Below are 21,530 nucleotides of genomic sequence, written 5' to 3' on the forward strand. Positions count from 1 at the left end.
GAAGTGTTTTCAACAATGTTTTTTTTGTGTGTAGTAATATAGCTTATAGAAAGGCATCATTTTTAAGCTGTCCCTTTGATCTATTGACCAGTGACATGAATCACTTAAAAACTGATTAAATATGGTGCCTTCATTCTGTAGTTGTTGAAACAAGATCTCAAAAATACCTGCTTTTCCTGAGAACATAGGAGATAGTTGATATATCCTTTCTCCAGCCTACCTTTATAACTGGCACTATTATCTCAAATTCATCTTACCTACATCAGTTCAAAGACTGAATCACAAAAAGATTTTTCAGATGAGTCAACAGTGTTGGACCAAAAGGGCTGAGGAGTCAGAAAGGCATAACCTCAAAAACTTGGGGACAGAGGATCCACATGAACAATAAGGGAAGACGAGCCAAGAATGGAAATTCATTAAAACAAAAATAAGGTAACAAGTACTCTCTCCTCTTCAGGGCAAGGGATGGGGGAGGTATACATAAGGGAGAGAATATTAAGTAATCCCTAGGTCATTACTCATTAGATTATATCACGTAAGAGCTTGAAATAGTTCACATAAATCTGTGACAGTATCAAAAACTCTAGAATTTATATAATTATGATTTTAATTACCATGCAATGCTGTTTTCTGACTTGAATAAAAAGAGGCTTCCTCTGAGAACAATGGTATAGTACTGAACACTTCCTTACTTCCCACATACTTCAGTTTTCTTAAAACATAAACTTTCTCGGATCAAGAATCTATACCAAGTTCTTAACATTGGCTGTCTCTTGGGTATGAGGCCCAGGCTCTATCCTAAAAGTACTCCATCAGAAGCTTATGAGTAGTGTTCAGGGCGGCTGCATTTTAAAAGTTCCATGAATGATTCTTTCTCTATCAATCAGAAATGGGCTATTTCTTTTTAAAAGTTCCATTAGTGATTCTGAATGTAGAATGAAGTGAGGACCATGATGTTTTATATCACACCATCTTGTGAAAGAATATAAGACATGATTTAACTGTGTGACTAATTTATTAGTTGACAGGTACTCTGGGGGTATAGAAGTGTTATTCTAATAGCATTCATATATTCTTTAGGATTGTTTTTAATGTCTTAAGTCATAAGGTAATTGATCATTTACCAATTTAATATACATTTAGAGTGAAAATTTAACCACATTTCTGTGTGTGCACAAAGCATCATCTTTACAGATTCTATAAAGTTATGTCTACTTTAAAGGACAACTAGAATTCAACAGTTTTTACTATAAACTTCTTTTAAGTATGACAACGTGGATGGACTAAGCAGTTTCTCCTATTTGAAAAATCTCTTCACCTCCAACTCTCACGGTATTATTAAAGGTAATTACGCATGTTTATTCTCTTCTAGGTATGTGTGTGTATGTATATATTATACATACACATACATTTTCTTAAAAGAACTCAGCTATAGTTACGGTAAAAAAAAAATATGCAAGCAAAAATGAGCAGTTATATACATAGTTGTTAAGCAGTTTAAATTTTATTGACCTCCCGGTTTTTAAAAAAAGTTAATTTTAAGGTCACACCTCTAAATTTGATATACTATATACAGATCGTGCAGAATATGACTATGAAGAGATACAAATTAGTCCATGCCCAAAAAGATTTACTAGAATACAGAATCATTTTCATAAATACATATAAAATTGTTGTGAAGATAGAAGAGGACTGGCTGTCCAGGTTTTCTGAGACACTTTTCAAAGTGATTCAAGGCACAAAGTGTAGACTACTGTGAATACACACATATTCCAGACTTTGTGCCTCTAAATACAGCCCATTAAAGATTTGGCTTCATGACTTATAAAACTAAATGTACTGAAATGAGATTCTGCTTTTTAGCTGAAAAACCACAGGACCTATAAACATCATATAGATAATTACTCCAAAATATGGAGATACAAATACAAGCACTTTATTTTAAAAAGCAAACACAAAAGATAGGTGTAAATTCAAAAGTGTTTAAACGCTTCCCATTTGAGTAATTCAATTAAGAACCTATGCAGGTTTGTTCCCAGAAGCTAATGCATCACTAGTCTCTACTATGGGAAATGAATTCTAAAAATTACCATGGTTTTCAGTAATTCAAATGTCACTATTTATATAAAAACCTAGAGAGACCAATAATATCCAATAGCTTCAAAAGATAAGCTAGACTCTTTGATGTAATCAACTTTACCAGCTTTTGTCCAGGTCTGTTTAATATATACATAAGGAAAATACTCACTCTATAATTTCTTATAAAATAGCAAATAAGGAGTAGATGTAGGAGATGTAGAAGGGGAAAGAGAATTCAGAAAGTCCTTCTCTTCTGTAACTTTCACTTCAGAATCATCAAAAAGTAACCACTTCCCCTCATACTCCTTTAAGCTTTGCACTACGTATGAAATTTTGTTCTCAAATCCACTAAAGTTAATGCCTGTTTGGTCACTGGATTCCTTGTTTGCATCAAATTCATGGGTCCCATTAGTATTGTTAGTCTCAGAATTTCTATTTTCAGCAAATGCTGTACTGGCAACTTTATCGGGATTAGATGCTTTGTTGTATAGCTCATAATCTGCTTTGCTCTTTTGTCCTCCAAGAAGTCCAATAGCTTCTACATTTTTTTTGTTCAAAACTTTACTTGGCTGTGTATTTCCACTGACTCTAATTGACACTTCTTCATCATCATAATTTTCAACCACACCCCTTGCTTCCTCCTCATTCAGTGGTTCTGGCTTACCTATTTCACACATTTGGTCGATCACAAAATTTCCCTTATCTAGTTCTAAACTGTTAAGGTCGGTGACTTTAACAGAAGCAGTGTAGTGCCCACTACTGATGGTGATGCCACTGTGCATCACAACCGCAAATAAGCCATAGCTGTCGTTGGTTGGCTTTGTGCTCCATTCTTCTAGTGACAGTTTAAGAGGTGTCAGTAAAGGAGTGTTGATCTTGGAAAGTCCACCACCATAACAATCAAACCTTTGGAAGGAAAAAAAAAAAGGGGTTTTCTGCAATTCCACTTTACATATATTCAGTTTTACCCCCAAATGTGAAACCAAGTAGAAGTCTGAATGACCCTTAATATTTAGTGCTTATATAAACATAAAATAAAAACCAGACTCTAATTTTGTATACTTATGTATACAAAGAAAAAATACTGAAGTGCTAATATTCACCTGTTTCTGTGAAGGATATATGGCATTCTCCCTTTCATTTTCTCTACTTTCCTAATTTTGTACAATGAGAAGATCCGTTTTTAAATGCCATTTAACTTCAAAACCTTTTACATTTTAGTTAAGTAATTTTAATGTGAAGGCTTTCTCTACCAGGATTTGGGGAGCAAAGGAAATGTCCACTGAAAGAAAGCACTGTGTGTCATCTTCAGGCATAATAAAGTGTATAGAGAACTACTAGAAAGCCCTCATGGTAATTTCAAACAATTCATTTACATGTATACATGTCACAAAGGTACTTAAATTTTCAACGAGAAGAATCTCTCATTCTTCCAAGAACTAGTTTGACTCCTGGTTACTTTGAAAATGAAATAATTCTGCCTTTTTCTCCCCTAAAAAAAAAAATCTCAATGTATATAAAAATCTCTTTGCTTGCTTTAATCAATTCAACTTGAAACTGTTTCTAATAAGGAATGAAGATTAAAAGATGTGGGAAGAAATCCTAGAATCTGTATTCATACCAAAAGGATTTAAATTGATGCATTTTTACAAGAAAACTGTTAAAAAGAGAACAGACTTTTCTAAGGTAATCTTTATAAATTCATTTCAGTAGTTTATATTATGCTATTACGCTATTTTACTATTAGAATATTTTGAACAAAACTTCTTATAGAGCTTATTTTTTTTCATGTAGCTTTTATTTATAATACTCACTCCAAGCCACTAGCAGCAAAGCACTTCAAATGAATAGTTATAACTTCAGGCATTTTGTCAAACAAAAGACTTCGTTCGGCTTCAGTGTAATGATGGCAATTTTCACAGAAATATTTATCTTCTCCTACAATCCTCTCCACTGAAGCAAACTGTGAAATCGCCCATCTCAGGGTCTTCATTTCTGTTTTTGGCTCTGGAGAAACTACATAAGAGAATTCCTTTCACTCACAAATGAAAAACCTCTCAGACATTTAAAATTAAACAAGGTCCATGTTCAAAATTAACATGCAATTTCAATTGACTAATCCTTCCCAAATAGTAAAAACATTCCTTTGAGTTTCAGAAACTTTTAAGTTCATCCTCAACAGTATACGTATCTTTTAAATATTTGTATTTGGGCAGCCAGAAAGTATTTAGGTGACAGGACGGCAAAATGAAGATAACCTACTCTGAGTGTTAAGACAGACTTTAGTTTAGCTATTAATTTCCAGTATCTGAAGAGGTAAGCCAGTCTCGTGATCACTTTAAACGGTGGCTCAAAGATGTAACTCTAAGACTGAGACACCCACCAGTTATTAAAGTGTTTAGTTTTCCCTTTTTCCCCACTGTATACATTAAAATAAAGATGCCACAATTTTCCAAATGCTAACTATTAACAAGTGAATCTATAGGAGCAGAAAAATTTTATTATACCAGAGACTAAAAGCCAGCTCTTTTTTCTCAATAATTATGTCAAACTACTATTAGACTGTGTTTCGTTGAAGAAAACTACTTATTCCACGGTCCACACAAAGTCCATACAAGACTCCAATTCTGCTTACTTTCAGAACTCTCCTCTACTTTGGAAAGCTCATCTTCTTGTACTGGTACACTGATGTCCTGAAAATCTTCTCTTCTTTCTGTTAAACTTTCACATTCTAAGCAACGAGTCCTTAATACCAGCTGACCTTGAAATAATTTCTCTACTAGCTCAAAACCAATTTGCTCTGCACCTAAAAAAAAAAGGAAAACTTTTCAGCATAGCCCACATAACCAATAGTTCATTTACAGTGTATCATGAGTAAAAGGTTAATTTTTACATCTAAACTTGCTTATTAGCATTAAGAGGTATCTTACTCATGACCCATAAATTCCCTGTAGAGATAGTTTTGAATATGAATTACTGTTGTCTCGAAGAAAGAAAGTCACAATTATGTCATTTTTACTCCCTTCCCAAAGACATTCCTATAGGAATAACCCCCAAATAAGTATGACACTGTTGGTAAAACCATTAACCACGTCAATACTATACATTTTGTCTGAGATCTGGACAAAACTAGGTAGAAATCCAGTTCAAGAACAGTGTACCTACTTAGTTCTCTAAAAATGTATTTCATTAAATGTAATTTCTTGAGTTTATTGTCAAGTACTGCTTTCAAAAGGTTAAAATAATTCTCCATTAAAATGTATTGAACTCCCCTTATTTATAAACCATAAATTAACATTACATTAACATCACCTTAAGATTAATGAGATTTATACACACACATCTAAGCACAGTGTTTGAAACACCACAGTTCATGTTAAAATTTTCTCTTAAAACTCGAAGTACATTTATATTGTACACGTATCTAAGAACATTACAGTTCTGCAGCTGTTAATCCTCCTACCTATCAAAGTCTAAGAATAAATTATACTGACCTTTGTTTATGGGCTTAACTTCATTAACGGGCTTAACATTATTCCCTGGAGACTCAAGTTCACAACCATTAGTTGTGTTATCATTTTCACACTTCCCCCAGTCCTCTTCAAGATCATATTCATTTTCTTTCGACTGTCCTTTGGATCCCTGGTTTGTTGTTATTTTCCCCAGACTACAGAATTTAGAAAGAATGCTGGGTTGCTTAGTTGCAGGCTTCAACCAATTTATTTTAACTCTTGATTTCTTTTGTGAGGGTCTTGCACCTTCATTTTCAGAAACATACTTGGGGATTATTTTAGAAGGAATCTCTAACGTATCACCTGTAGCTTTCCTTTTTGATCTGGTTTGTCTCTGGTTCTCTTCCAATGACTGGTGTTCCTTGGATACTTTAACTTTTTTCTTCATGTTACCAAATTCAATGTCATTTTTTCTTTTCCCATTTCCTTTTGGGAGTTTTTCTTTATAGTCTTCAGAATGCCTCAGGTTGTCCATCTCTATGCTGTTAATACCACTCACTTCCTCTTTCTGATGAGGTTTTTCTTCTACCTTAGTAGATAATTCTACCACATTTTTTACTTCTTCTTTTTTTAGGAGTTGGCATGTTTCTTGAATGTTTCCCAAAATACACTGTAATACTTCCTGTGCATCATGCTGTAGATATCCTTCATACATAGGGTTGAGTTCCCTATAAATAAAAATTTCCATTTCATCTATTCTAGTTTTAAAGATAGAATACAAAAACCCTTTCTATAGAGAAATTGATTCCTTTAGAGAGAGAGCATAAATTATTTTAAAAATCTAAAAACATTTATTCAACTAATTTGAAACTTCTTACCTAAACTTGTAACTAAAAGTAAAAACAAATTTTACCTCATATTCATTATCACAAATACTTTCATCCTCTTCTAAATACCAGTAACATTAGTATATATATTTTACCATGTACCAGGTTTTATTCAAGATGCTTTTTATGTTAGATATATAACATAATTTGAATAATCCTATGAGGTAAGTACTATTATTACCCTGATTTACAGATAAGGTAGCTTGCTCAAAGCTAAAATTCAAACCTGCTCTTGGCCCCCATGCTACACTACACTTACGCTCATCAACAAACACAGAACAGTGTATTTACACCCAACATGAGGCTCAAACTCACAACCCCCAGAGTAAGAGCTGCATACTCTACCAACTGAGCCAGCCAGGTTCGCCAGCCAGGTTCCCCACCCTAAGTCTATTCTTAAATAACTTTTTAAAGATTTACCCTATAACATATTAGATAAAGCTATTTTATATATTGAAGTTTCATTTAAGACAATACAAAGAAATCTAATCCAGCTAACTAATAGTTCTGCAAGCACATACAACAAAACTAGAATACTTGCAATTTACAGTTCTTACGCATAATATATTTTGAATAAAAACCTATAATTCCTAATCTGAAATTTCTTAGGACCAAATGTATTTGAGAAATTCAGTAATTTTCAGATCAAAAATATGGCACTTGTACTATCCCATAATTAAACATACTACTATTTCTACAGAAAAATGTATGAATATTCACATTATAAATAAAAATGAATAGACTATAAAAAGCCTCATACCGATTCAGATCTAATGAATTTATTAGTACCAAACTTACCAAAGAAATGTCTAATTTCCAGAGCCTCTGGGATACTAGGGACTGTAGATCTGTAGTTTCTGTTTTCTTTGCCCTTTATTCCCCCTATTTGTTCACATATCACTCTCCTCCAAAGAGAGCAATGAGTTGCTAAGCTGGAATCCTAAAATTATATGAAAGGCTATACCTGAGTGTGTTAAGCAGTCGCCTTGGCTGAGTAGCAAGTTCATCAGTGTATTTCTCTGGATTTAAGAGAAAGCTAGCCTGAAGCTGTTCAACTGAAATGATCAAGGACTGTAAGCTGCATATTAGTTCATAACTTGCCAAAGAATCTTCTTTGCAATTTCCCTGTCAAAAAAGAAACCCACAAACCATTAAACAAATTAAGTACATTCCCTCTTTTCTTTTTCTCACTAGACAATACTAGCTTTGCTAAATTTAATTTCATTATTATAACACTAATTTTATGGAGGTATACAAATAAACTAAAAAATTTTAAAAGAGTATTTTTTCATTACTTTCTACTTGGAAGAGAATGGTTTTCTGATTGTGTAAGTCAAAGTTTTCTTTATATTTAAATTTTAAAAGTGAGTACTGGAAAACAATAGATAAGTAGCAGATGGTATAATGGTATGATAAACTGACTCTGGCATATAAATGACAATGCTTATTGGTAAGCAATAAATTAGAGGGCAGGAGAAGACACTGTAAAAGGTGATAATGTATTTAGCTAACCTACAAAAATGGAAAAAAAAAATGCCTTTCTGAAAACACAGGATACTGAGAAATTTCTCAGTTATAGTTTAACAGAGAAATAATCTGTTATCCTCCTCCCAAATCCTCTGTGTATCTATTACTTTCTCATTTCTAAGCAAGTGAATTTCCATGACTATACTTTTTATATATGTTGTTGTTTTATTTTTTACCTTATCTTTTTGATTGGTTTCATCTTTTAGGGCTTCTTTCTTCCTTGAAATAATGTTAAATAAGTGCTTCACTCCAGATTTAAAACCAGGACAAAAATATAATACCTATAAAAAGTAAGAATGTCTGAGTGTTTATCTACATTTTTTGTAGAGCACTTTTAAATGCATTAAAATTCTGAGATTAGTATTAGATCAAAAATTGTTTTCTATTTCATCATACTAGCCCACTGTCTTCCCTCAGTGGCAGCAAAGCACTGAGGCTGGGCACATATTGCTAAGACTTATGGTTAGAAGGGTACAACATAAAGCAGAGTTCCAAAGGTTAAAATTCATGTCACCACTGCACTAGGAATCAAGCAGAAAAACTAAGGGTTTGGCATCTTCCAATTAACCAAAGTCAGTTCAATTTTGTTATTCCCATTTTATTTAACATATCACTTTCTCTCACCCCAAAGGAAACTGGTAACATACAGAATCATTACTTTAGTCCATTCTAGTTTATTTACAAACAAAGGCAAAGACGTATGGACAATTATCCCAATAATCTGAAATTCTCAGAACACATTAAATGTGACATCATGCTTTGCCTACTGAAGCTTTATTATATAGCAAAGTCATCAATTTACCTGAAGTATACTATTAAGATAACAAGTATTGCCGAGATTATTCAGTCCCACAAATGGTAACAAGTTTTCTCTCTTCTCACAGTTTATAGGTGAGGACTGTGCTGCAGGAACAACTTGATCACTATTAAGTATAGAGCAGAGAGAGGTTTTATGAAGTGTAGTATCTTAAAGTAGAAATTATACCTCCTAAGATTTAGCTTTTTCCAAAAGTTGTATGAACTGAAAAGCATATGGACTTTATTTAGGTGACACTTGAGAAGAAATCTGTACAGGTGTGAAAATTGCTACATACCCAGAATAAAAGTTTTACAAGCACTTTAAAAATATTATACACAACAAGCCTCTAAACAATTCCATCATGAAGCTGTTAATCCCATTTTAGAGCATAGAAAATTGAACTGGTACTGTGATTAATAAACCCTACATGACATTTTTTTTTTTAAGATTTTATTTATTTATTTGAGAGAGAGAGAATGAGAGAGCGCACATGAGAGGGGAGAGGGTCAGAGGGAGAAGCAGACTCCCTGCCGAGCAGGGAGCCCAATGTGGGACTCGATCCAGCGACTCCAGGAGCATGACCAAGGCAGTCGCTTAACCAACTGAGCCACCCAGGCGCCCCCCTACATGACATTTTTAAAAGCAGTCTCTCAATAAAAACCTGGGAATACGCTATGATGGTATCTAGGAGAGGCTGTACTACCTAAGAAATCAGGCTCTGCTAAGATTAAAAGGAAAGAGTCTATAAAGAGAATTAGTTGTCCTTCACTTTAAAATGAACTGTTCAAGTTTGTAATTCTTTTACCTTACTTTAACAAGTAGTAGGTCCTCAACAGCATTTTTATTTATTTTACAGCTGCCACTTACTACTCTGGCACCTCAAAGTGTTTTAAACATAAGATTCACATCTCCTAAACTGATTATTGGTAAATATTAGGAAATTACACGAGACCAAATCCAGTTTAGTCATACAGCAGTGCACCTTTTTGTTGAATAGCGACCTAGTGTAGACTACAACTAGAACAGTATTAAAATATTCCATTTTGTTCAGATCTGAGTCACTGAAGGATTTACTTGCATCAAAGCATTTCCTATTTTTAGGTTTATCTTAAGTTGGCAACATACAACAGGTTTGGTAATTCATACATATTAGGTATGACTATAAAATTTAAATATCTCAAGAACTGTCAAGTCTTCTGAACCACCCAAAAGAAAAAAAAAAATCACGTTATTTCTTTACCCTTTACACAGAATGTGTTATACTACGAACAAATTTGAACTGAAAAATAATTTTAGCCAATAAATATTTCTCCAAGTTAATCTAATTGGCTAATAGGTTTGTCTCACTACTGTGTTTTGCCTGCATAGACTATCAAGTCAGAATGTCTGGAGATATCAAAGTTCACTGCTTCTTCACTGATACGGAATTCTTAAAATACAGAAATATACTTAAAAATAACATACATACATTTCAGATCCTCTATATTCAGAAGCCTTTTCTTCATTTTCTTGAGAATCCGTGAAATCCAAGGCTCTCTTAGTTTCCTTTTTCTGAAAAAACTTCAAGGAAAGTCTGTTTTTCTTTGATGGGCTACCTCTTGAAAGCCCATTACTTTCACTAGGTATGACACCAGGCATTTTCTCTTCAAATCCCCAGGAGTTGACAAGAATTTATACAAGGATGTTGTAATCACCAATCATATCTGTTAATCGCAGAGAAAAGGTTTCATTACTTTTCAGTTATCTGCTGTAGGCAATAAAATCATTAATTTTGAAAATTTACCAAGGAATGGAATTAATTAGAACTTTGCATTTGAAAACCCAATGCTTGGCCAGTAACAGGCACGCGATGCTTATTGCTTAAATGAAGGAGCTTGCCATTTGTCTTTAAGTTTCTTAACAAAAATTATCAGATACTGAACTTTCATTAGTCTGTTGGATTAAGAGCCACATCACGAAATATCCCCATTTTAGTACATCTACAGTAAAGTAGTAGTGAGTAAAAAGTTAATTTTTATTTTAACTTATTCCGAAAATATTGACTGAACAACCGTCTCTAATTCTTAAGTACAAGGTGAGAAAGGGATGAATGGGAAGTCAGAGTACTAGAAGTGAATGAGCCTTCCAAGGTCTTTTCTAGTTATTAATATGAATACATGAAATAAAGTCTCTAAAAAGCTGCTTTAAGGTATAATTTGCACAAGTCACCATGTTGTACATCTGAAACTAATGTAAAGTTGTGTCAACTATAGTCCCAATTAAAGTATAATTTGCATATAAGCAAAGGCACAGATCTAGTATTCAGTTACACCTAAAAACTTGAGTGAAAAGTAATGAAACATGCATGGTTGGGACAGTAAAGAACTGCCGCACTTTGTGCAGTCCAAACTGTTATGCACTAAACACAATACACTACTGATTTTCCAAACACTTTTTTAAACTATAAATTTTTTTTAATGCTGCTTAGAGTAGAAAAAGTATGATTTTGACTTTTGCAACTTTTTCCTCTTGTTAAAACTTTTGGATGAAAAAAAAACCCCGCAGTACTTGTGATAGTTATTTTATACACCCATCCTATTTTCATTAAGATATCAGGGGAAAATTATCTGATTGGAATATTAGAGCACAAAAGCTCGACAATAACTTTCAAATACAGACACATTAATAGGATGAGTAGATAATTCACTCAAACTCCATACTTACTAATAAACATTTCACTCGGCTGCCGCTGATCTGGGAATTCGCAACACTGAACTCGGTAGTGAAACCACATTTTTGAGACTCAACTCAGAAGTAACTAGAAAGTTGACCAGTTTCCCCATCCCCCTCTCCAACTCAATTTACCCTCCAAGTCACTTAATGCTACTGATGGAAAGCTATCGTGAATGATAAACCAGCCTGCGCCAATTTGTCAGGGATCTCTAAGCATTAACGATTCTTGTCAAAGGTTTTTCTTGGGAGGTAATTCTTCTAAATGATGGAAAGTGTATTCTCTAACCGGATTTAAGTACATATTAGAAAAAAATGACCGCGCAGCTGAAATAACGGATAAATCCTAAACAATAAAGCCTTTTGGCTCCCTCAAATTACTAACATTTAACATCACTGACAATATCACATTTTTACCAGCTACCGCATCTTATGCTACACCACTTCTTGCTCCTGGCTTTCCTTAAGTCTAAATCAAGTTTCGCAGAAAACATAATAAATCGAGCATTAAATGCTCTTGAACAAATGACAGTACGAACATTCAGTCTCATTAGTTTTAAGTTCTTCCCCTTACAAGACACGACTCAATTCCAATTTTTCGGGAAAAACGTAAAACAATTAAGGATAGCATCCTCCACAAAGGTTTAAAACACGTGGCCTTCTAAATACTTCTAGAAAAATTGAGAGTGCGCGATAAAATTTAGCAATTCCGGACCTGAGTGGAAACATTTTCTCCCGACCCCGCATCACTCCCGGAACGCAAAAGTGAAAAGACGAGGCTGTGCTGCCGTCCGTGCCCGTCAGACACGGCCGGGGCCCGGCGGGAGGCTGACCGGTGGCGACTCCCGCCGCACCGCAGCTCCGAGCCCCCTCGCCCGCGGAGTCGGCCTATTTATGCCCAGCCCGCACCTGCCTCCCCGAATCCCTATGGCTGCAGGAGAGGCACCCTCCCCGCCCCCCAACACAGACACAGCGGTGCCGGGAGGGCTTGGCTGGCAGCTCGGCAAGGGCGTCGCAGCGAAGTGGTCCTGGCGTCTCCCCCGCGGCGTCCCGGGGCAGTGCCCGTCGGGACCCGGCCGAACTTGCCTTGGCGCCCAGGCACGGACCCCTCCTCCCCAGGCCCTCCTTACCTGGTCATGGCCCAAAGCGAGGTCCGCGGCGGTGACGCCCCGAGTGCAGCCGGGATGGGTGTGGGTGCGACAGGTGAGACCCTGCCCGCGGCCCCCGACCCAAGGAAAAGCTGGCCGGATCGCTCTCCCTGCAGGGGAGTGACCATTCGCTCTCAAGAGCGGGAACCCGGGCTGCCGCTCGGTCCTGCCCTGCGCCGGCACCAACTACATCCCGGGAGCGGCGCCCGCCCCCGCCCGCCCCCGCCCCCGGATGGCAGGGAGCACCAGAAGTGGTCCCGCTCGCCAAAAGCCTGAACCGCTAGGGTCTTTCCCACTCCACCACCGAGGGGAACTTGGCGCGTTTTCCTCACTCTCAGGACCCCCGTGTTTTAGCCTCCGCCCGCGCCAGCACTGCGATTGGAGGTGGCGTCCTTCGAAAGTGCCGGTTCTAGTCTCCACGCTGCAGAGACGCGAAAGGCGGGAGCCGCCTCGCGACCGCCACTCGCCCCCCTGGCACGCACGGGCTCCGGAACCAGCTGGAACGGTAGTTTCCCCAAGATCCTAACGGGTTCTTCAGTTTCAAACAGCGCAGGCAGCGTCACGGGCAGCTCGCGCGGGTCCTCGCTGAGGGCGCGCGCTAGGTGCTGGAGGCCTCGCTGGCGGGCTCGAGCCTCACACCCTTTTTTTTTTTTTAACCATTCGTGCGCGCGAGTTGAGGAAAAGCGTACGGGTCGGGAGACAGGACAGGGAGAGGATGGGACGGTCTCCTTCCTCGAGAAGACGACGCTAGGTGCTCAAATCCACCAATCTGCGATAAGCAATCCCCCAAACCTTGCCCCCCCCACCACCCAAGAGGAGCCAATCAGAAGTACCTAGACAAAAGCCAAGTGGGTGGGCGGAAGAAGGAAGTCTAGCCAATACCAAAAAGAAGAAAGGAGAACTCGACCAATCATTGCTAGATATGCAGAGTACCCTTCAGGAGAGGTCCCCTCCTTCCGCTCTCATTGGCTTTCGAGTGCGCGCTTTCGCCGCCGACTGTTAAATCTGGCTCCGCGTTTTGTGAATCCTCGACGATGGGACGCCTCCGAGGGTGCGGTTTCCGGAGTGAGGCCCTCACAATAAGTCCCGCCCCTTTCTTGCGCACGCACTCGGGCGGGGTTACTAGGGAGACTGGTTTCGGAAAATGGCTGACGGGTTTGCTTGGTGCTCGGCTTTCTGATTGGAATTGCAGTCGCGGCCCCACAGCCCGCCAACAGAAACCAGCGCGGTCCTGGATAACAGCGAATTCTCAACCGTATACTGCAGCGCTGAGGCTTCTTCCATGGCCCTTCATGCCTCAGTTTCTTCTGTTTACCCGTTTCCCTTCCCGGCCAAACAAGGAAAAGAGCATTTTAAGGCCCAGCTCTGGCCTGGGGAGCTAGAAAGGGTTTCTTCGCGAGCCCTTACTAGAGCTCAAATGCGGCGAGGCAGGCCTTACCTGGTTTGTTTCCTTTTGTTGTTATGCTTACCTTAGTGAGGTGATCTCACAAAGCAAGTGATGGAGTTAAGCAGGATAAGTTCGGTCCAAAATCATTTAATCAAGCATGATTTGGGGTGCCTACTATGGTGCCAGGCTTGCATTTTTCAAGGCGCTAGGGATACGGTGTGAATGAAATACGTTTCCTGCTCCATAGGAGCTTTACATTTAGAGAGGGCGGAAGTTAAACTAAAATAGGAAATAATGAGTGGTAGGGAAAGGAGATAAAGAGTGGGCTGTTCTAGATATGATAGTCTGGAAAGACCTCTTTGAGTTGACATTTGAGCAGAGAGCTGAATGAAAGAGTGAAGCTTGGAGGAATCTCAGGGAAGAATAAATCAGGCAAAGAGAACAGCAAATTTAAAAGTCCTCAAGCTTAATGTGCTCGGCGTTCTGGACAGAAGCAAGGAGGCGAGGGTGCTTAGAGCACATTGAGCCTAGATGTGATGATTGTGGGAAATGAGGTTAACATAAGCAGGGCTCTGATTAAGTAGGGTAAGGAAATGGAAGTCATTGGATGGTTTTGAGCTGGGGAGTGACATAATTTGTAAAGTGACTGCTTGTGGTGGATGGACTGTTGACCTTCAAAAGTGCAAACTGGAAGGTTGGCTAGGAGACTGTTCCAGATGCCCAGGAAATAAATTATTTGGCTTAGAATAAGTGGTAGCAGTGGAAATGTTGAGAACTGGGAGGATTCAGGATATATTTTGAAGTAGAGCCAACAGGATCCACTGATGGGTTGTAATAAAAAGAGACCAAAATGACAAGGATTATTTTTCCCCCAAAGCAACTGGATAGTGGTTGGTCCTTGCTGAAATGGGAAATATTAGGGTACTAGTGGGTCTGTTGTGAGGGACTATTGTTCTTGCACACTATAGCAGATGCCTACTTTACATACAGAGAAGTTGAGCCAACAGATAGCAAGTTTGGAGCTGGCGGGGGAGGGGGAAATTTGGATCAGGGGATATAAATTTAGGAGTCACCAAATGGTATTTAAGACCACAAGACTGGAAGAAATCACCTAGAGTGGAAATCTATCCTAAAAACTCTGCAGGGCATTGATGACCTCTTCTCTTGCCAAGCCAAGAATCCTAAATCCAGATAACTGCCTCTTAATTTACTCCCCTTAGAATCAATACCCTTAAAAAAAAAAAAAAAAAAAAAAGAATCAATACCCTTCCCAAATACTCATTTTAAGAGTGAGACTTTAAAGCTCCTTATCACTGAATTTTTACAAATAACAGTATGACACACACAGCGACTCTGAACTGCCTAAAGAGAAATTAATGCTATCACTTGGTAAAATAAGCTCAAAGCTAGGGTGTGAGCTACTTTCAAGGGATTAATAATTCCTATTTGGGAGCAGAAAAGAAAGCACCCCACCTCATTTTGAAGCCAGTATAATGTTGATCACCAAAATAGACAAGGACAGAAGTGGAAATATTATAGGTCAGTCCCTTAGTTTGCCATTGTTTATCATGTACTGGAGTGTTTCATTCTCCAGTACTAGCAGAATCATTGCTGCTTTCAAACTCTACCAGGACAGATAACCAATTCTAGTTTCCTATTATAATTTTCCTAATTCTAGTTCCCTTATCTTAATTGAAATCCTATTGTCTGCAGCCACCATTCTTCCTCTACAATTTATAATATCAGTCAAGGTTCAGTTGAAGAGAATAGAATCCATTCCCCTGGTATAAGCACAAAGAGTATTGAATACTTGGGAGTGTTGATTAAATAGACTCTAAGATTAGTTTTTCAGGAGTGAGTCCCAAAGTCTTCACAGACCAGGCCACCAAGGGAGCAATGACTTTCTACAATCAGGAAATGAAGACTCCTGAACTATATTGCTCCTGCATATACCTAGGAACCACAACCATCAGAGCGCTGCTTGTGTGGCCAATTCCAGAACCACACTATACCCACTGTGATCTGCTCTAGTACAATACATGTCTTCAGTCCTGAATGTTAGGGCCCACGGTACTAGTGGCTAGATATTGACGCCTCTGCTAATGCTGTTCCAGAAATACCAAACACCTCCACAACTGTGCTTGTCGGTAGCGACAGTGGAAGCCCATGAATGTATATCAGGCTTGATGTATCTGGCAATATAATTCATGCAAAAATGTAAAAGGTCTCTGATCCTTTTGTTTTCACTCAGTTCTATGTAGGAGAAATTACAGCTGTAGTTCTTGCCAAGATAGAATTTTTAAGCCCAAAGACTCTTATTTCCTAGCTTCCATGTGCTGCTCAACTACCTTACTCTTAATGACAGCTACCTTGGGGGCATCTGAAACAATGGGATTTTACAGGTTGACAGGATTCTTTAAAAAAAAAAAAAAGTATTTGAAAGAGAGAGAGAGCAGAGGGAGGGGCAGAGGGAGAGAATCTTCAAGCAGACTCCCTGCTGAGCAGGGAGCCTGACGCGGGTCTCAAGCTCACCACCCTGAGATCAGGACCTGAGCCAAAATCAAGAGTCGGATGCTCAACAGACTGAGCCACCCAGGCGCCCCAGGTTGACAGCATTCTTAATCCATTTTTGTCAGCCTCGTATGGCTGAACAGCAGGCATATTTCCTTCCAAGGCTTTTGTTCACAGGCAGTTTCTGTGTGCTTTGATTTAAAGGGTTTTTCAGCCCTTCCAAATTATGGAACTCTTAATACACTTAGATTGTAGACAGAATTCCCCTCTTAGCAAAGCTATATACCTTTCCATCCCTACTTGCAGATTGACTAGCTCTCGCCTGAGCTAATCAAAGAACTGTGCTAAAACTGGTGAAAATTTAAAGTCAGCAAATACCAAGTTCATACATTTTTCCAATTATTTCCCTTCATGCCACAAATATCTTGCAACTGGACAACAAGGGTCTCCAGTTTTCCATGTTGCAATATCTGAGTCTCTACCACACACTGCCCAAATGCTTCCACTAAGCCAATACAACATTTATGTTAAGGCATGTTGTGTGCTGTATGAGTTTATAGGAATCAAATTCTGCATCAGATAGGAATAGGTTAATCTATGAGAAACAATATTTTTTTAAATGCCCTTAGCCAAGATGAACACATTTCTTTATCACATAAACAGAGTGGAGAGGTAGACAGTCTAGATTAGTGGTGATTCCATGACCATCAGGGACCTAATTTCCTCCATTCTCAACATGTGGCTTCTACCTTATGGTCCAGATGGCTACTTAAGTTTCAGCCATCATGTCTACATTCTAATAAGCAGAAAAGAGAAAAGGAGAAAGATGATCGTGCCTCCTCCCTTGAAGGATACTTCCTATAAGTTGTACACGCCATTCCTGTTTACAATCCAGGGGCCAGAATTAACTTTATTCTCAGTGCCTATATGTCCAATAAGGGATCATAATATCTGAACCATGAGAGACTATGGACCTGAGAAACAAACAGGGTTTTAGAGGGGAGGGGGGCAGGGGGATTGGTTAGCCCGGTGATGGGTATTAAGGAGGGCACGTACTGCATGGAGCACTGGGTGTTATACGAAAACAATGGATCGTGGATCACTACATCAAAAACTAATGTATTGTATGGTAACTAACATAACATAATAAAATTTTTTAAAAAAAGCTAAAAAAAAAAGGGATCATAATATCAAGGAAGAAGTATATAATAGATATTGGAGGACAAATACTCTCTGCTATGCTTGTACTTTCTTGACTAAATAAAAGATTTCCCCAGCTGGGGAAGCAGAAGGTTAAAAAAAAAAGAAAAAAGAAAGAGTAAGTAGATCTTTTGGTTCTTTGCAAAAGAGAATGTGCTTGATATCTCTGTTTGCCCTAGTAGTAGATATGAAGATGCCACCCAGAACACCCTTCAAGAAAGGACTTGCTCCCAAGCTGCAGGGAGTACCTCCAGCTGTCAGCTCCATCAGGGTCTACTTCAGTTGCAGGGAGAAGCCTTGCCCAAGGTCATGCCCTTTCCAGGGCAGCTGATTTTGGGTGATTGCACAAGGCTGGAATAGAAAGACTCTGCCATTATGGCCCACCATGGGACATATGATTTGCAATATTCACTCTAGAGCTTCTGTGCAGGTAGTTCAAAGCTTTCTTGCACCCGTGGGGCGCCTGTGTGGCTCAGTTGGTTAAGCATCCAACTCTTGGTTTCAGCTCAGATGGTGATCTCAGGGTCGTGAGATCCAGCCCCATGTCGGGCTCCACGCTCAGTGCAGAATCTGCTTGTTGTTCCCTTTCTCTCTCTCTCTCCCTCTCCCTCCCCCTCTGCCACTCCCCCTGCTCATTGCTCTCTCTTTCTAAAATAAATAAATACATCTTGAAAAAAAACCCAACTTTCTTAAACTTTACTAAAATTTGACTTCTTTCTCTGCCTAGTCCTGCTTCCTCTCCCTTCCTCCATATCTTCTATGTTCTGTCCCAGTGTCTGCTTCCCAAGAACCCTACCTATGATAAGTGATACCAGGACTGGTTGGAGAAAGCAGGCATTAAGATGGAATTTGGGAGATGGATTATGGACCACCTGGCTGGTAGCAGATGAAGCACAGACAGCCCCTGGCACAAGGTGATGGTCTAACTGGGGTGATCTATGAGGTGGAAGGGAACACTAGAGGTGTGACATATCAGGAATTTGAGACATATAGTAAAAGTAACAGTGATAAGGATAACAGAATTGGATGACTATTGCTAAGCTCCATTAGTTATAAAAAAAGAATGAACAGCTGAGGGTAGGTATTAGGCAATTTTAAGTGTGGAGAGAAAGGCAGAGCCCCTGTTCATTGCGCACAAGAAAGCTCTCATTAGCAGCGAAGGAGTGGAGAATGACAAGCAATAAGACCAGACTTTAGAGTGGTTAAAAGATGGTTAAATGACCCAAAACGGCAGGTCTGTTGTGGCAAGGTCAGGGCCATGACTGAGAAAATCTAGCATTCCAACACATGGAGGAGACAGCTGGGTGGTGCTCCTAGAGATTTTCATTCCTCAGGCTCCTCAGATGCCTGCAGTGTGGCTCTACTCACTCCTCACTCGTCTCTACCTAGAGCTATCACTTTCCTGTGCTAGAAGACTTCGCAGAGGCTTCTAACTGGAAGGCAACACGTTCCCCTCTCCCCCAGCAGACACCACACACACACACACACACACACACACACACACACACGCCTTCTGCTGCTAGGCCTATAATTAGGGTTAAGTCAGTTGGGAGGTACTGTGTCTAATAATGGAGGTAAAGGACTATTCCCCAAAGAAGATGTAAGACCTAGCCAGCATGTACCATCAGCAGCTTGAGGAGTAGGCATGGGACAGGATTCAGAGAGGCCTTGATCAAGGAGGTCAGACCACAAAATGGGATAGGGAAAATTCTACTGATGGTGGAGCACACATCCCGGCAAGGGCCCAAAGAGCTGGTGTGAACTCACTACTATGATGGCTCCTACTAAAGCATGAAAAAAAACCAGTGCTTTCACTAAAACTGAAATGCCAGAAGTGCTAGGACAGGTAGGTAGGACAAGAAAGGATAAAAAGGTTCAAGGAAGTAGGTGTGTTAGAATGGATGTACTATCTATAGCCAGAAGGTTATGATAATTCTGTTCTGAAGGACAGCCCAAAGGACACACCATTTATCAAGGCCATAAGAAATGCATTGGTGCAAAGGGCAGGAATATCACTAAAAAGTTTAGTAGTGGCTCTCTGCAAGTCATGGCTGAAGGTAGCAGAGGCCTCCAGAACCTGACTCACTGATAGCAATGCAGATGACAGGACCCCAAAGCAGTAAAGACCAAATGGCAGTGCTCAACTCCCAGAAGCCAGGGTATTACAAATATTATAATGTGGACCTAACCCACACATTTATGGAAATGGTTAATAAAACATGGTATCCCTAAGGGCAAAATAGGTAGGCAGCCAAAAAGGTCCTATTTAGTTTGTATCAGCAGAAAAAAAAATCAAGCCTAGCTGACCAGGAGGCTAAGATCCCTCACTCAATAAATTCACCATTCCTTAATCCATTTTCATACCTGAGCTAGTATATAGACCTGGAATCACTGACTGAAGAGGTCCTTAGGAGGAAGGTGCTTAGGAGGAAGGAATGCTACATTTCAAGTATAAATGATAATGATTTTCCTAGTTCATCATCCCCAAAGTATCTTTGGTCATTTACCTGGGTAACTACCTTGGGGAAATGCAAATACCCAGACATGTCAAGGACTGTTAGACACAGGGTCTGAATTGACATTGATATCCAGAGACCAGAAGCATCATCATGAGCCTGTTAGAGTGGGAGCATAGAGAGGCCAGTTAATAAATGGGACCATGACAAGGTCTAGCTCAGAGTGGGTCTACTGGGTCTGTGGCCCAACCCAGTCATCATTTCCCCAGTCCCCAAATGTATAATGAGCTTCACCTATTTGGTAATTGGTACAAATCCATGGGAACCTTTGCCTGTAAAGTAAAAAGCCATCATAGTGCAGAAGGCCAAGTGGGGTTCCCTGAAATAGCTTCCCCTCCCCAGCCAAACATGGCACGGGAAGTCAAAATAATACTGTACCTCAAGAAGGGATGGCTGAAATTAGTGTCACTCTTACGAATTTAAAGGACACAAGGTGCAGATTCCCATCATAACTCCATTAAACTCACCATGTGGCCTTGCAAAAAATTGATAGCCCCTGAAAGATGCCAGCAGATTGCTGTAAAGCTCAACCAATTAGTAGGTCTGATGGCAGCTGCTGTGCCAGATGCAGTATATTTGCTAAAGTACATTAATACAGCCTCAGGTATGTGGTGCACACCGTAGACTGAGTGAATGCATTCTTTTCTATCCCGATCATATGACAGGATCAGAAACAGTTGGCATTCCCATGAAAAAGATAAAAGTACACATTTGCAGGGTGGCCCAGGGCTATGTTCACATTCCTGTCCTATGTCATAAAATAACCTGAAGAGCTCTGGACCTTCTGGATATCCTGAAGAACATCACATAATCTATGACATCAATGACCTCCTGCTGATTGGGCAGGATGAGCAAATTATGCTGTAACAATACCAGGAGAATTAAAAGACTAATAATGCACATGTGTGGTGGAGTGCCAAGGAAATGTGCAAAAGAAGGCTAAATCCTTACCTTCCATGTCAGGAAGTTGGTAGATAACGGCTGACTGAAAAGCAAAAAGCAGAAATATGAATGTGTTATTTAGATAAGTGGAGGTAAATACCAAAGAATCAGCTTAAAGTTGAAAGTAGTTGCCTTGAGGGAAGTAAAGCCTTGTCGGAACCATTTAACTCTTTAAATCATGTACAACTTTGAAAAAATAAAAAAACTAAAAAATATATACATATTTTTTGTTTTGTTTAAGCACTGTCAATGAATTATTTTTCTGATTTCATCCCCTGGGAAAGGTCAGAGCAAAGAGGTTCAACAGGAATAGATTATTTGAGATTGGGGTGACAATTCTTCCAACCTTCACCTTCTGGGTGCAAGTAAAAAA

At 39.2% G+C, this 21,530-nt stretch overlaps 1 protein-coding gene across 2 annotated transcripts; it reads right to left on the bottom strand.

Moving 5' to 3' along the window:
* Positions 1 to 1,478: 1,478 nt before the first annotated feature.
* On the bottom strand, positions 1,479 to 21,188 carry USP1 (ubiquitin specific peptidase 1). Of its 2 annotated transcripts, XM_035018401.1 has the most exons (10): positions 13,084 to 13,281; positions 12,584 to 12,711; positions 10,213 to 10,447; positions 8,748 to 8,868; positions 8,122 to 8,226; positions 7,383 to 7,543; positions 5,574 to 6,259; positions 4,715 to 4,885; positions 3,894 to 4,095; positions 1,479 to 2,985 (listed from the first exon to the last, which is right to left on the bottom strand). In XM_035018401.1, exons 3-10 carry the CDS (start codon positions 10,380 to 10,382, stop codon positions 2,250 to 2,252), a joined length of 2,352 nt encoding a protein of 783 aa, XP_034874292.1. In that variant the 5' UTR covers positions 10,383 to 10,447; positions 12,584 to 12,711; positions 13,084 to 13,281; the 3' UTR covers positions 1,479 to 2,249. The 2 variants fall into 2 exon arrangements, with proteins under 2 accessions (XP_034874292.1, XP_034874293.1); XM_035018402.1 differs by lacking the exons at positions 12,584 to 12,711; positions 13,084 to 13,281 and adding an exon at positions 21,167 to 21,188.
* Positions 21,189 to 21,530: the final 342 nt, after the last annotated feature.

The sequence above is a fragment of the Mirounga leonina genome, unplaced genomic scaffold (assembly GCF_011800145.1).
Source record: "Mirounga leonina isolate KUSES-001 unplaced genomic scaffold, KU_Mleo_1.0 Mir_173, whole genome shotgun sequence".
Classification (NCBI taxonomy): Eukaryota; Metazoa; Chordata; class Mammalia; order Carnivora; family Phocidae; genus Mirounga; species Mirounga leonina.

Excerpts from the sequence above, each read along its gene's own strand:
- USP1 (XM_035018402.1), bottom strand. The coding sequence starts at position 10,382 with ATGCCTGGTGTCATACCTAGTGAAAGTAATGGGCTTTCAAGAGGTAGC. Across the intron at positions 7,544-8,121 it reads AAACCAATCAAAAAGATAAG|GGAAATTGCAAAGAAGATTC; the intron begins GTAAAAAATAAA and ends CTTTTTTGACAG. Across the intron at positions 2,986-3,893 it reads TTTGCTGCTAGTGGCTTGGA|GTTTGATTGTTATGGTGGTG; the intron begins GTGAGTATTATA and ends TTCCTTCCAAAG.